At 44.2% G+C, this 15088-nt stretch overlaps 3 protein-coding genes across 4 annotated transcripts; all 3 read left to right on the forward strand.

Moving 5' to 3' along the window:
- Nucleotides 1–358: 358 nt before the first annotated feature.
- Nucleotides 359–8397, forward strand: LOC120639647. The gene is made up of 17 exons (XM_039915509.1): nucleotides 359–907; nucleotides 1458–1648; nucleotides 1769–1909; nucleotides 2510–2566; nucleotides 2770–2864; nucleotides 3783–3915; nucleotides 4239–4418; nucleotides 4696–4889; nucleotides 5010–5076; nucleotides 5308–5441; nucleotides 5729–5795; nucleotides 6116–6178; nucleotides 6262–6500; nucleotides 6584–6713; nucleotides 6803–6895; nucleotides 7134–7337; nucleotides 7549–8397. Exons 1-17 carry the CDS (start codon nucleotides 544–546, stop codon nucleotides 7831–7833), a joined length of 2637 nt encoding a protein of 878 aa, XP_039771443.1. The 5' UTR covers nucleotides 359–543; the 3' UTR covers nucleotides 7834–8397.
- A 781-nt stretch (nucleotides 8398–9178) lies between these two features.
- On the forward strand, nucleotides 9179–12508 carry LOC120639663 (glutamic acid-rich protein-like). 2 transcript variants are annotated; one of them, XM_039915528.1, is made up of 7 exons: nucleotides 9179–9404; nucleotides 9585–10119; nucleotides 10208–10309; nucleotides 10431–10547; nucleotides 10849–11190; nucleotides 11362–12041; nucleotides 12124–12508. In XM_039915528.1, the coding sequence occupies exons 1-7, from the start codon at nucleotides 9273–9275 to the stop codon at nucleotides 12187–12189; spliced, it is 1974 nt and encodes a 657-aa protein (XP_039771462.1). In that variant the 5' UTR covers nucleotides 9179–9272; the 3' UTR covers nucleotides 12190–12508. The 2 variants fall into 2 exon arrangements, with proteins under 2 accessions (XP_039771462.1, XP_039771461.1); XM_039915527.1 differs by having other exon boundaries at nucleotides 10849–12041.
- A 711-nt stretch (nucleotides 12509–13219) lies between these two features.
- Nucleotides 13220–14436, forward strand: LOC120639664 (60S ribosomal protein L12). The gene is made up of 2 exons (XM_039915529.1): nucleotides 13220–13786; nucleotides 14149–14436. Exon 1 carries the CDS (start codon nucleotides 13282–13284, stop codon nucleotides 13780–13782), a length of 501 nt encoding a protein of 166 aa, XP_039771463.1. The 5' UTR covers nucleotides 13220–13281; the 3' UTR covers nucleotides 13783–13786; nucleotides 14149–14436.
- The last annotated feature ends 652 nt before the right edge of the window (nucleotides 14437–15088 follow it).

Genomic DNA, 15088 nt, shown 5'->3' on the forward strand with positions numbered 1-15088 from the left:
GACGAACACAGCAACAGGAGACGCAGAGCGAAGCAGCAAAGGGTGTGTTTAGTTCCCTTAAATTCATTGTAGCGCCAGGGAAAAAACACTGCAGCGCACTGTAGCACTTTTCGTTTGTTTGTGGTAGATATTATCCTATCATGACCTAAATAGACTCAAAAGATTCGTCTCGCAACGTACATCAAAACTATGCAATTAGTTTTTTTATTTACCTATATTTAGTACTCCATGCATGGGTCATTTGCTACATTTAATATTTCGATGTGATATAGATGTGATGAAAAGTGATTTTTTGTGGGGGTTTTTGGTGTATCTAAACACAGCCAAAGCGAACGCAACTCGGCGTGCGCCCCGTGACCCAGTTCCCAGCAGCAGCCAGTCAGCCACACAAACGGGACCGCCCCCTCCCGGCCTCAACTCTCCCCAGCTCACCCCCTCCACTCCTCGTCGGCTCGTCGTCACTCGCGCGCGGTGCGAGCGACCCTCGTCGCGAGGATGAGATAGGAACGAGGCCGCCCGCGCCCGGCTCGCTCGCTCGCTCGCATGACGCCATCGCCGGCGTCAACGTCAGCCTCCGACTCCGGGATGCTCGGCCGCCGCCTCGCGCGGCTCCCGGCGGCGGCCGCCGGGGCGCGCGGGGCCGCGGCGACGCGGGCGCGGATGAAGGTGGGGTGCGTGCTGCTCGACCACGTGGCCCCGCGGCTCGCGGTGGCCTCGGCGACGCTGGTGGGGGCGCGGGAGGTGATCGCGGCGGCCGCCGCCGCGGGCGCGGGGGGAAGCGGCGCGGTGCACGGCGCCGTGGCGTCGACGCTCGCGCAGGTCGCGGTCACCGCCGTGGCGATCGCCTCGGGGGCGTGCCTGTCCACCAAGGTCGACTTCCTCTGGCCTCGCATCGAGCAGTTGCCAGGTAACAACGTTCTCTGTGCATTTGTGTCGATCTCTTGTAGTCTTGTGAATTGACTACCTAACAGTTAATTGCTGAAACATGACTGTTTTTTTTTTGATGCGATAAGCAGTTATCTTCAGCCATAAGCGATTCAGTGAACTGCACGCACAGTTCTATTTGGAACGAACTAATTAAGTGAGCATACCTCCATGCTTACATATCGTTAGCATGGATCCGTGATGACTATATGCTGTTGTCATTGCATCTTAACTTATTTCAATTTTTGTCTTGTTTTATCGAAAGGCATTTCGTTCCATATCAGAATGTTAGACACTTAGACGCCAACATGCTAGCTCACTGGATTAATTTTTGTACTTTGTAGTTTTAACATGGTAAATCAGTAATCCAATTTGGTTTGTACCTTGTAGTTTTCTTGTAGAAACATTCTTACTTCACCGTTGGAATTATCGACACAGTTACCCAATAACAATTTGTGATTACATGATCTTTACCAATTAGATGTTTGTATCATTCTGATGATTATCTCATATTGCATTGCGTGCCTTCGCAGACACTCTTATATTTGAAGGAGTAGAGGTGACAGGATACCAGATATTTAAGGACCCAAAGGTGCAGAAAGCAATAAAATTTGCTAGTACAGCGCACCTTGGCCAATTTAGGAGAACAGGAGATCCATATGTTGCACACTGCATACATACTGCGAAAATTTTAGCTGCCTTGGTTCCATCAACTGGAGAAAGAGTATGGCTTCCCTCTCTTTTTGTTTTCCGTGAGTATTTAACTTCATTTTTTCCTTCCAAAGCTTAATTGATGAGTACTTTTCTTCTTTCATGAGTGTTTTTCTTCTTTCCTCCCTTGTAGGCAGTTAATACAGTTGTGGCTGGCATTCTTCACGATGTTGTTGATGATACATCAGAGAGTTTGAAGAGCATTGAAGAACAGTTTGGTGATGATGTTGCTAACTTGGTATCTGGTGTATCAAAATTAAGCTACATAAATCAGGTAACATCTGTGTTAGTGAAATGTGTTATTGAGCATAGAAATAATACCCTGCTAACATTGTTGAGGAATCCTAGCTGGTTCAAGTACTCAAACATTTGGGCTGTAATACATTATTGAAGCATGCCAATTTCCATTTATATTCCTCCACTATATTCAAACTATCCATTATACACCTTGTACATGTCAATTCCTTTATTCCATGTTGTTAAACTTAGCTCTTGCAATTTTGATCTGTCCACAGTCTTTATTAGCTTTATTTAAATAGCAGCCCCTATGTTCTTTTTTAGATGTTGTTTTAGCTATCAACATATGTAACTTGGAATGAGAAGCATTCAATTCGTACACGTATAACATGTTAATCCCATCTTGATTGCTCAGATATCCAGTCAATGGCACCCAATCTGTCAACCCACCACACTCATTTGATCTAAATTACACCTTCCAATAGTTTTAAACATGTGCTCTTCAGGAAGACACCACCTAGGAAACCAAAAAATAAGACCTATTTAAGAATATATCCAACTTTCCTTGTTTGAGATTGGAGAGAGTGCTTTATTTCTGTCAGGAAAGTTCTTCATTATTGTTTTCTGTGCGTTGCAGCTACTGCGCAGGCATCGGCAAAAAAACACTGGTGGGAGCACTCTTACTTCAGAAGAAGTATGTTACCTTATGCTAGTCTTTAGTGCATGGTGATGTAAATATATTAAACTATTTCAGTCCACTTGTTATGCACAATTTTAATATCTTCAGATGCCAGAACAATTAATCAGCATTCTTTTGAAAAACTGTCAGATGCCAGAAATGTATATAACACTGCTTTCTGGAAACCCTGGCTTGATTATCCTCTTTTTGTCAGTCAGGCAAATAATCTGCGTGTTATGTTACTGGGGATGGTTGATGATCCTCGTGTGGTGCTCATCAAGCTGGCAGACCGCTTGCACAATATGCGAACTATGTATGTTACGTCACTCTAAGACTTTCATCATTATTTAGTGTGTCCTGCTTGTTATTTATCCTTTACATGTAAATATGCCCTCTTTATCTTATAAAAATTTGAGAGCCTCAGTTCTAATCGATATTCTCTTTTATTCACCATGTTCCCTTTCCATGTTATGCTCTGTCAGCTTCTAATATTTCCATCAGAAAATAGCAAGCCTAAATTTGAAGGAATTAGGACTGCTCATGGAGAATGAGCCATAGCAATGCAGTATGGATCTTTTCACCCCTCGAACGCGCAAGAGAGCTGTGTATCATTGCATTAAGGAAAAGAAAGTACAAGACTACAACCCCGACACACTCCACACCAGGAATAGTTTACATTAGCGCCGCACATGAAAGGAAGATAACGACCCAAGACACACATCCCTAAATCAAATGTCCAGATGTGCTAACCCCCTGGCACCAGCATACCCCAAAGCTGTGGCTCAGCTCCTCTGTAGCAAGAAGTAACACCCGTTGAATGCTAGGAAACACTCCATTGAAGACACAATCATTCCGACGCTTCCATAGCATCCAAGCACTAAGAACAATCAGCGAATTCAACCACTTATTTTATGGCCAGACCACCAAGAAATTGACCTTAATCCACCAATCGCTGAACACATAATCCTCTAAACATGGTGCAAGAACCTGGAGACCAACTTGCTGCAGCATATAGAACCATACCTGCAGCCTCCTTGCAACGTAAGAATCATTTCGCCGTATCATAAAACAGTCCAACTCATTTCAATGCTTAGCCTTTTAGGTACTTTACTTTATCTGCATGCAGATATGGTCCAGTTTTATTGAGATATTCCTAATCTTGACTTCACTATGCTTTCAAAGAGCTGTTGGATTCCATAAGTTTCGGACCTTACAGAAAGCTTTATTGCAGTTATGCTCTTCCTGTACCGAAAGCTGAAGCTGTTGCTCAAGAGACATTGGCTGTCTGGTGTTCACTTGCTTCTCGTTTGGGAGTCTGGGCTTTGAAAGCTGAGCTGGAAGATTTATGCTTTGCTGTTCTTCAGGTTTTAATTCCATTCGACATATTGATTGACTGTGAAATGTTTACTTTGTACCATAGAACTTCAAGGGGTCTAACAGACATCTAGATGCTTTGGAAATTTCAAAGAAACAATTTTCTTGTTGAAAGTGTGTATTCATTCAAATGGGTAAATTCATGCAAGGCACACAAACAAACCTATGATGATCTTCTATCCTTCGCGCCTCTTTGGCTGGGCCCCAGTTTTGTAATTTACCATTTTACCCTTTATTTTATTTTTTAAATGAAGTTTCTCTGTAAAACACCTTCATAATGTGGAGTTATTAAATACCTCTGTTATCCATGCAGCCTCAAATCTTCAAGAAAATACGATCTGAACTTACTTTAATGTGGAGTAGTACGGGCAAATCCAAAAGTATGAGAAGATCATCAATTAGAAGCGAATTGCTTGCCTCGATGAAAGATGGGCATATGGCATCTATCCAAGATTTGTTTAGTTCGTGCAACCAAGAAAAACCAAATATGAAGGTGACTGTATTGTAAATTGCAAATGTTTAGGTTTTCAGTGATGCCTGCACACTGATCTTTTATTGTCAACATTGACATTTTTCATCAGTATTCTCATTTGCATTTCCTAATGGCATCTTTGTTTTTTTAGATATTTTCATATAACAGCCATTACCTCTCGTATGGACAGATAGATATGAACAAAAGCAATGAATCATTTCTGATGTTCGTTGCTGGGTAGAGCATCCATATGTGACACCCAATATCTTAATATATGAATTATGCTTTCTATGTGCAGGACCTACTGCAGGCTGTATTGCCATTTGACATCTTTTTGGATCGGAAGAGGCGCTCGTACTTCCTTAGTAATCTCAATAGTACTTCTGGAGAACCTGTACCAAAACCTAAGATTGTTGACGATGCTGCTGTTGCATTGGCATCTTTAGCATCTTGTGAGGAAGAACTTGAGCGAGAATTACTCATATCAACATCGTAAGCTCGATTCTTATTAATGTCCAGAGTGCACAAAACTGTCCCTCATTTTGTTACCATTGTAGAATACTAATATTGTAGTGATTTTTTAATTCTTGAATTATGTAATTTCTTGTTTAGGTATATACCTGGGATGGAAGTGACTTTGTCGAGTAGACTCAAGAGTTTATACAGTATCTACTGCAAGGTATTACTACTATATACTGAAAAAATCATGTGTGTTGTTTATAAGTACATGTCTCATCTACCATGACCTTAAAACTTAATTAGTTGTGATGGAGTTTTGAGTTAATCAGTTATTTTTCTTTTGGAGGAAATTATTATTTTTAGTCTAATCAAATTAGTTTTCTTGTATCAACTGTATTCTGTGTGATGATTTCCTGAGTTACTAACAGTCTAACGCATTCCATCTCCACAGATGAAAAGGAAAGGTGTAGGACTTAGACACGTGTATGATGTTCGAGCATTGAGGGTGATTGTTGGGGACAAAAATGGTGCATTGCATGGACCTGCTGTCCGGAGTTGTTACAGCATTCTTGATATAGTACACAGGTAATTAGCATCTTTTGCTAGAATTACTCATGTCAATGAGGCAAGACATACTAATGCATGACTTGATAAAAGGAAAAAAAAATTAAACCATTGTACATGCGTGATCTTATTTCTGTATTACCTAATAACTAGGTCTAATCATGTTTGTCGCATGAAAGTTCGTTTCGGTTATTTTGATATCTGTTTTTATATTTGATTTGAGTCCACAATGCACTAGATGATGTTTCAGTTTAAAACTTTTAAGTTGTTCGCTTTCAAGCTTCATAAATTGTCTGCTCTACCTGCAGGCTATGGACTCCAATTGATGGGGAGTTTGATGACTACATTATCAATCCTAAGGGTAGTGGATACCAGGTAAGAATCATCTAACCTCAATCTACACATAACTTTCTTCATTAATTTGAGGCAGTACCCTTAGCAACCTGGAGCCGGTAGCCCAGTCTAATATGCACATGTAGCCAGGATGAAATTTTCTAAATGTTAGCGTTCTGAGTTTTTCAGTGGCACTGTTGTGGTGGCCCGGGTCCCAGGGTAGTAGTATGCCAGTTCCATTCATGGACTGGGCAAGAGTTGAACTGATTTGCTTACAATTGTAGGCTGCTGAAAATAGTAGTACATGTCTGATTCCCCCTTCTTTTTTCCTTATTAGTGGCTGGTGTTTTTTTTCTCTGTAGTCACTCCACACAGTCGTTCAGGCATCTGATAGCTCACGGCTGGAGGTCCAAATTAGAACCCAGGTAAATAATTTTCTCTCTCTTATTTGAATAGCTTCATATAGTTCATGCTTCATGTTTATCCTGATGGAGGCCACTCTTCACAGCGAATGCATGAGTATGCAGAACATGGACTTGCTGCTCATTGGCTTTATAAGGAGAGCAAAGTTGAATACAGAGGTGGCATGAGTAAGAGAATAAGCCAAAGTACATCATATTCATCTAGTTCTTCAGAAGATGAAAGTTCTATACCAGATGATCTTCCATCAAAGTACAGTTCTTTGAAAGTGGGGCATCCGGTGCTAAGAATTGAAGGTAGTCACTTGCTAGCAGCTGTCATAGTCAGGTATATCATCATTCAGAAACAGAAACTGTATTTTATTCTCTAAGATCAACTTTCAGCTGATACCTGTTTAAATCAATTTGCAGTATAGATAAAGGAGGGAAAGAATTGATTGTTGCTGTAAGTTTTAGCCTTGAAGCTTCTGAAGCTGTAGCTGAGAGAAGGTCATCTTATCAGTTGAAGCGTTGGGAAGCCTATGCTAGGCTTCATAAGAAGGTCAATGTGATAGCAATTTCACTCTTCCTGAGTTATTGTGATAAATCAGTTATTTTTGTCTAATACAGTAATATCAACACTAATTTCAGGTTTCTGAGAAGTGGTGGTGTGCACCTGGACATGGTGATTGGTCAACAAATCTGGAGAGGTACACATTATGCCAGGATGGCATATTTCATAAGGTCTGTACTGTACAGCTGAAACATTATTATCTCTTTATCACTTTGTTTCTCTTCTCTCTTTTGTTCTGTTCTATATTTTCTGAGAATAGAGGACTGCTCTTGCGTGTACATTTGGAACCATTGAAACTGAAAATTGTAGCAGCGACACAAGTTACAATTTTTTTTCCCTGAAGTCCTAATATGCCATTTCAAGTCATGGTTATGATTATATCTTTACATCGGTAATGTCTTGTTGCAGCAAGACCAATTTGGGAGACTTTTGCCTACATTTATTCAAATAATTGATTTGACGGAAGAGGAAGAGGAAGAGTATTGGATGGTCGTATCTGCCATATTCGAGGGCAAAGAGACTTCCAGTCTACCATCTGAGTCGAGTTATGCTGATAAATCGTCATCTGATCCTCCCAGTTCTACTCCATCAAGTGACCCCATCAACAATAAGGTTAGCTAGCTACTCTATCTGTCTACACGTTCTCTCAATTTTGAGAAAGGAAAGCTTCTTTACAGTCGTTGTAGCTGCTGTTCTTGCACAAAATTCAGTGTCTACATCTACTTATCTCTCTGTATCTCGCTTCTTTCTTGTGGAATTGCTAGGTATTCCAATTTCCAAAGGGAATAATATGAATCCTTATTGTTTCCATGTGCTCCGACAGGTGCAATTGCTCAGGACCATGCTTCAATGGGAGGAGCAAGTTCATCGGGGCACATCTTTGGCAGAGAGAAGTCTTGGTGTAAGCACCTGCACAAAACCAATCCTGCATGAGGTGGCCATAATCTTCTGGCCGAACGGGAAGATTATGAGGATGAGCACTGGTAGCACAGCCGCTGATGCTGCTAGAAGAATGGGCGTTGAAGGGAAGCTACTTCGGGTCAATGGCCAACTAGTGCTGCCCCAAACAGAGCTCAAGGATGGGGATATAGTTGAAGTGAGAGTATAGATGCAATGCAAGTTCCAGTTTCCGTTACACCTTTTCTCAGGATTATTGATCAGATATTCAGATCAGATTGGATCCTCAGTTCTTGCCAGGGTGTCTGGCAGTGCACTAGACTGGAGAATTGTAGACAGAGAACCAAACCCCAATTGTACAGTCCATTTGTCGAATTGAATCGAAGGATGCGGGATTTAGGTGTTGTAGGTGTTGTATCGTACAAGAGTTTACTGTGTACACAAGCTACTGCAATCTGTCTAACTGTGGTTAACCCACAGCTACTACGGCAGTGTAAATTCGTGCAAGTAAAGGGTGTAGTTTTGGTAGTCAGTGATGCACAGCTCAGTAGAGGGACTCTCGGTCTGCAATGTGTTTGTACGTAACGGCTTGTAGATATTCACTCTGTTCGCTTTGCTGTGGCCGGTGGCTGGTGCTGATTTGTTATGAGAGAAAAGTACTACTGGCTGGCTGGTGCTGGTTTGGTATGAGAGAAAACACGGTTGACTGGATACAGCGAACAGAGTGACTATACAGAGTGACTATGAAGTTTCACTACTACTGGATTTTCCCAAATTATTAGTTTTTGTCCGTAATATACATTTAGCTGTGTCCAGTATGTCCAAACTCTATCCCCCATAATAATTTGGCAAGTCAAGATTGCAAGAAAAGACTTAGAAAAACGCAAGCATTTGCAACTGCCAACTGGTGCTTGGGAGAGATTTCGGAACATATCAGACCAACGCTGTGGTGATGGTTAACTTTATGTGTGGGCCGGCTGATTTTACGATCTAGAATTTCGAAATGAAAACAGAAACAAAAAATCTCGCTATTTTGCTGGTTGCTTGTTCATACCTATCCTGGCGAGTTCAACACAGCAATTAATCGAATGGTACCTGTTCACACCGAAACGTGGGCTCATCATTTTTCCAAATCGAGCAACAAAATTAATTTCAAAAAAATCAAGCAACAATATGAAACGATACGGATCGCAATTCCAAGAGGAAAGCTTCAAAGCTCCATCCCTTGGCCTCCCCAATTAACGCCTTCCAAATTCCGATGGGAGCCGCGTTCACTTCTCGTTAACACCCCCAGGCCCACATGCAGCGACGCTCTCACACCGATGCTAATCAATGGAAGAGTACCCGTAGACAGCGTGCGCCACCTCCGGGCCCACTTGCAGCTGGGTTAGGAACAGTTGCAGGATACGCCGCTCCGCGAAACCTCCACGAGGCGGCCAGCTGAGCAGCGTTCAAACTTCAAACATTCAAACGAGAGGGGGAAAACCCTAGACGAGCTCCGTCGCAACGGTCAGATCCATTCCTATATAATCCCCTCGCCGCCGCCCCCCTCCTCCGCATCTCACCTCTTGATTCGCCATCCACGCAAACCCACCGCGCCACCGCCACGCACGCACCCGAAGGAGAAGGTAAGGGAAGGTAGGGGACGAGATGGAGGCGGCGGCGGCCATGGACTTCCACGCGCTCTCGCGCCGCGAGCTCCAGGCGCTGTGCAAGCGCAACGGCGTCCGCGCCAACATGACCAACGCCGCCATGGCCGAGGCGCTCCAGGGCCTGGCCTCGGTGAGTCCTGGATCCCGCATCCGTTTCGATGAATTAGTTCGGTTTTTACGTTTGCGTCCTCTGTTCTCCTCTAGTCCCGCTATTTGTTTGGATGGAATTGGTTGCGGGATCCTGTTGTGCGTCGATGAGGCTTTTGGAAGGCGGGATGGTCGTTGATTTGGGGTTTTGTTTATGGATCAGGTCGATGGGATCGAAGAGATCGGCACGACGCTCTGCCTCCCCACGCCGGGGAGGTCGGCGATGAAGTCGGCGGCGAAGAAGACGGAGCTGACTGAGGAGGAGCAGCAGCAGCACGGTAGCCCGCTCCCGCGCGGCCGCCGCGTGTCTGTGAAATCGCCCGAGGCCATCCGGATGGAGGTCGAGGAGGGCGAGGACGAGAAGAAGCGGGATCTGGTGAAGGAGATCGTAAGGACCCCAGGCGTGGCACTGCGCAGCACCAGCCGTCGCGCGCGGGCCACGCCCGCGACGACGAGGAGGGCCCCGGCGCGGAAGGCGGAGGAGGTGGCACCAACTCCAGCCACCCTGCGGAGGAGCCAGAGGACCGCGGCTCGGAAGGCTCCGGCACCCGTGGAGGAGGAGCAACCCGCCGAAGATGTGTCCGCCGCAAAGAGAGCGACAAGGTCCACGAAATCCAAGATGACGATGGCTTTAGACCAGGAAGACGAGGTGGTGGCAGCCGCATCAAAGGAGAAGGTGCAGCAAGAGGAACCGAAAGGTGAGTGGCTTTCACTTTCCCCGATCAACTTATTTCTACTGTTCGATTGCTCGGGGCAGTGTTTGATGCTGGTTTCGTTATCATGTAGCCATCGCCTCTGATGTGCGATGTGATGACCCCGATGAGGACGAAGTTACCAAGCTTCCGGAAGGAGACAACAAAGAGGAGGAAGCAGAGGAGGGCCAGGAAGGTGAGTTTAATTTCCGCACTGGCCCCGTTATTTCCATAGTGTTAAGTTCTTCCCTTCTGTAATTCGAAATGGCTGGATATTGTTCCCGAGCAGTCATTGATTCAAATTTATTTAAGTGCAGCTGGTTCTTCTGATGCGGCCATTGGGTCTGCAGTACCTTCAGATAAGAGTTGCGATGATACTAAGATGGAGGAAGAGATGGTTGTGATGGAGGAAGAGGACACAAAGCCCCAGGAAGGTGAGATACATTCCATAATCCTAGTTGTTGAGATTATTATGAATTATATATGACATCAAGCAGTGTATATATTTGTTTGTTGTTTGGATTTATTATGAAATATGACATCATCCTAGTCTGTTGTTTATTATGAATCCTTAATCTGACCTTTTGCTCCTAGATTTATCTGTAGTTATTAATTGTGAATACCTAAATTCATCCAGTAGCTGTTTTCTTTCTCTGTAGCTGCTGAGATTCTGAACTGCGTTCAATTTACTTTTTGAATCCTTTTGTTCATTGTTTATTGTGATGCATCTGTCAGGAGTTGTGGAAGAAAAGGAACCAAACAGTGTCGAGAAGCCTTCTCCATTGGCAACCATGGAGGATTCACCAATCCTAGGTGTCCTGTCCAAGTCTGAAGCCTCAGAACCAGTCATTCAGAAGGCACAAGATGCCACACTTGAAGATGATGAAGGCTACGCTGAATGGTCACCTGTGACAAAGGTTGCTGATGAGATCGATGCTGATGAGATGCCTCAAGCTGGACTGGAAGATGATGAGATCGGTGAAGAAGATGAGGAAGATGACCTTATTGAACTGAAAGGAGAGGCTGATGATGACATGCCACAGTCTGAACTGGAAGACGATGAAACAAGTGAAGAAGATGACCTCACTGAACTGAAAGAAGGGGCTGCTGCTAAGATGTTGCCGGCTGAACTGTCAGACGATGAAACCAGTGATGAAGAGGAGGAAGATGACCTTCCTGAACTGAAAGAAGGGACTGCTGCTAAGATGCCGCAGGCTGACCTCTCAGATGATGAGACAAGTGAAGAAGATGACCTCACTGAACTGAAAGAAGAGGCTGCTGCTAAGATGCTGCCGGCTGAACTGTCAGACGATGAAACCAGTGATGAAGAGGAGGAAGATGGCCTTCCTGAACTGAAAGAAGGGACTGCTGCTAAGATGCCGCAGGCTGACCTCTCAGATGATGAGACCAGTGAAGAAGATGAGGAATGGGCTTCAGATGACGCTGAGGCCTCTGAGGAAATTAACACCTCTGATGAGAGCGATCAAGAGGCTGATGAGACTGATGAGGAGACTGACACTGCTGATGTGGTCCAGATGTTGCAGGGAACTGTGATTGCTGAAGAGGTCAATGAAGATGCTTCTACTGAAGATGATGATTTCAGCGGTGACCTACCACCAGAGTTTGACAATGTTGCAATATTCAATGATTCTGATGTTAAGAGTGATATTGCTGCTCCGGTGCTTGAAGAAAACCAGACTTCTGTGAAATCCCTGGATGATTCTGCCATCACTGAAGAGCAGGAGGCTGATGCTACTGAAAAAGCAATGAAAGAGATTGACACCATTGTGAAGTCCCTCGATGAATTCACCATCAAGGAGGGAGAAGCAAAGGAGGAGATGCATAAGCTGCCGCAAGTTGATGATTTTGAAAGCATGAGCCTGAGGAAGCTTCAGGCCACATACAAGGAACGTCTTATTGCTTCAAAGGTATAAAATTCGTCGACTCATTTTTTTTTTGTGCACTCGTATAGTGCTGCAGTTAGCAACTCATGTTCTTTGCTATGTGCAGGAGGCCGCCAAAGGGAAGAGGCTGCCGCTCGAGGAGGTGGATGAGAATGCCTTCGGCGACTGCTGAACGGCACAGGTGGATAAGTGGAAATCGAGAAGTTTTGTGAGGATAGCATCTGCAGCGACGGGATTGAATAAAGGCTGCTCTGGTTGTGAAGTGATAACTAGGCTACTGTTCATTTCCAAAAAAATTCATGCGTCAGAGGAGGTCGTGGTCCGGTGTGAAACCGTGGTTTCAGCCAACGAACTTGCAGTTTTTGCTGGTTCTATCTTTTTTACATGTATTTATTCAGTTACATGTAAAACCGTGGATGTGAGATGATGAAGATGAGACTATTTCGTCGGTTAACGTATAATATGGTCATATGGATGTCTTGAGTACCTCATTTTTTGTCCAGCTTTACTTATCTGCATTTTCCCTGTATTTTGTGTATTGGCTGTCTTGTTCGGTTTGAGAACTGAATGGTTCAAATGGCAAGCCGCATTTTTTTCAACTCTGTTCCTTGCCTTGGTCTTTAGCATCTTCCATTTGATTCTACTTCACTACTTCAGGAATCATTCCTGTGTGAGCTATGGCAACGCATGCTGAATGGTTGGGGGCTATTTGCAAATGCTGAAATTTCTAGCCTGTTTTAGAACTGGTTAAAACATTAAATTCACTATTTCGGGGTACGGGAACAGTAGATGATAGTAAAATCACTTTATAAACAGTGCAGTTGAAAAGCAGACTGAGTGAATAAAGATGCAAATAATCCTCGCCCTCTATTAAATCCATGTACGTTTCACATGGTCAGAAACTCAGAATCGCCTGGTGCTCTTTTCCAGCTTACACTGAAAAAACTCATCATGAGCTTTCTGTTTTTTTTTATTATTTTGTGGTACTTTTTTTTTACTACGAGCATTCTGGAACCTTTTTTGTTTTGAGATTGGAACTTTTTTTTTGTAGTGATTGGAACTTTTTATTGACAAGGAGCTTTGGCCCACTGATTACAAAGTTCCCTCTGAACGACTGGAGCAAATGCCTCACGATCTATGAGTTCAGATGCGACTCGGCCCAGTCCACGAGGGCCCAACTAGATCCTTGATATACCCATGCGACCGAATCGATCGCCCCCCGAACCCTAGCTCCTCCCGCCGCCACACCCTCACACCAGCAGCCATGCCGCCCAAGCTCGACCCGTCGCAGGTGGTGGAGGTGTTCGTCCGCGTGACCGGCGGCGAGGTCGGTGCGGCCTCTTCCCTTGCCCCCAAGATTGGTCCGCTCGGTCTCTCGCCCAAGAAGATCGGTGAGGACATCGCCAAGGAGACGGCCAAGGACTGGAAGGGCCTGCGCGTCACCGTCAAGCTCACCGTCCAGAACCGGCAGGCCAAGGTCTCCGTCGTGCCCTCCGCCGCGGCGCTCGTCATCAAGGCGCTCAAGGAGCCCGAGAGGGACCGCAAGAAGGTCAAGAACATCAAGCACAGTGGCAACATCAGCCTCGATGACGTCATCGAGATCGCCCGGACCATGAGGGTCAGGTCCATGGCCAAGGAGATGGCCGGCACCGTCAAGGAGATCCTCGGCACCTGCGTCAGCGTCGGGTGCACCGTCGACGGCAAGGACCCCAAGGACCTCCAGCAGGAGATCGACGACGGCGACGTCGAGATCCCGTCAGCTTAAGAAGGTATAATGTTGAAGTTTATGTAATCTGATTTGGAATCCATTTTGCCTTGCCGTTGATGCTGTTTATGATATGTTGTGCTCAGTGAACTGTGTAGTGGGACTCAGTATAAATTGATATGCTGCTCATGTGTTGTGTTAACAGAATTACCTGCATTCAAGTAATGCTTCAGTATTTTTTTTTACTAACTATTAGGAACTGATGACTATCCATGGTTAACGATTCCGCTGAGCTACATTCTGGAAAATTGAAGTATTTAGTGCCTTGAATTAGTAGTTTAAATACTGTTGCAGTTACCAAGGCCATGCTTGCTCTGTGTTGCTCATATTCAGTAGCTTGAGTTGATTCCTTTTTAAACATTGCAGGTTTGCAGTCGAGGAGGTTGCTATGTGAGGCTGCTGAAGTAGTTCTTTCTATCTAAATGACACTTGGACTTCAACTCTTGATGATGAAGAAACTCCTGTCATGCTTTAGTGGTCGAGACTATTTTTGTCAAAGATTTTATGAGCATTCACAAGCAATATTGAAGTTATTAATGTGGTTAGAAATATATGTTGTCCTGCTGAGTTTTGTTGGAAATTTTGATATGTTTTTGAATGTTGACTATATTGCTGGTTTACTGATTGCCTCAATGTTTTAGCGAACTTGATTGATAGCTTTTCTGTTCCTTTGGTGATCTCGGGTCCAACAGATAAAAGTGGTGGTATGCACTAAGCAATTCCATCTTTCTGATAAACAAAGATTGATCCTGTTCATGGTCTTAATTGAAAATTCACATTATAGCACCTCCTGCAGTGTATCAGTGCTGTGTGCATTGATTGCATTTGACTGCTGTGCGCATTAAGTGGCTCCTGTTCAGTTCTGGCCTGCTCCTGCATTCACTGCTTTCGGGAGCTGCAGACCGGGTGTGGAAGAAAAATGCTGGTGGACTGACTGAAGCTGAAGGGCTGTAAGAGGAAATTATTGTAGCGCTGGAGACTACAAGACTAGCCGAACGTGCAGTGATTGTATCAGTGCGATATCAATTCTGACCTGTTTAGGCCCTATTTAGTTTTAAAAAAATTCTATAGTACCTATCACATCGTGGTGATGAATCGAGTTCCATTTTTAAAGGTTTCCTTACAATTAAAAAATTCAGGTTCAATTACTTAGTTTAGTACTAACCCAGATTATGTTGTAATAAGCTTGGCCCCATTTCTTTATTTCACTTCCCTCGACCCCAGCGTTGAGCCACAGAATCCCCATCAGATCTAATTGGGCTGTGTTTATATCTGTAAAATAGTAGTAAAAAAGGTCACATCGAAC

Source organism: Panicum virgatum, chromosome 1K, assembly GCF_016808335.1.
Source record: "Panicum virgatum strain AP13 chromosome 1K, P.virgatum_v5, whole genome shotgun sequence".
Taxonomy (NCBI): Eukaryota; Viridiplantae; Streptophyta; class Magnoliopsida; order Poales; family Poaceae; genus Panicum; species Panicum virgatum.

Excerpts from the sequence above, each read along its gene's own strand:
- LOC120639647 (XM_039915509.1), top strand. The coding sequence starts at position 544 with ATGACGCCATCGCCGGCGTCAACGTCAGCCTCCGACTCCGGGATGCTC. Across the intron at positions 2,567-2,769 it reads GCACTCTTACTTCAGAAGAA|GCAAATAATCTGCGTGTTAT; the intron begins GTATGTTACCTT and ends TTTGTCAGTCAG. Across the intron at positions 4,419-4,695 it reads AAGAAAAACCAAATATGAAG|GACCTACTGCAGGCTGTATT; the intron begins GTGACTGTATTG and ends TTCTATGTGCAG.
- LOC120639663 (XM_039915527.1), top strand. The coding sequence starts at position 9,273 with ATGGAGGCGGCGGCGGCCATGGACTTCCACGCGCTCTCGCGCCGCGAG. Across the intron at positions 10,120-10,207 it reads GCAGCAAGAGGAACCGAAAG|CCATCGCCTCTGATGTGCGA; the intron begins GTGAGTGGCTTT and ends GTTATCATGTAG. Across the intron at positions 10,310-10,430 it reads AGCAGAGGAGGGCCAGGAAG|CTGGTTCTTCTGATGCGGCC; the intron begins GTGAGTTTAATT and ends ATTTAAGTGCAG.
- LOC120639664 (XM_039915529.1), top strand. The coding sequence starts at position 13,282 with ATGCCGCCCAAGCTCGACCCGTCGCAGGTGGTGGAGGTGTTCGTCCGC.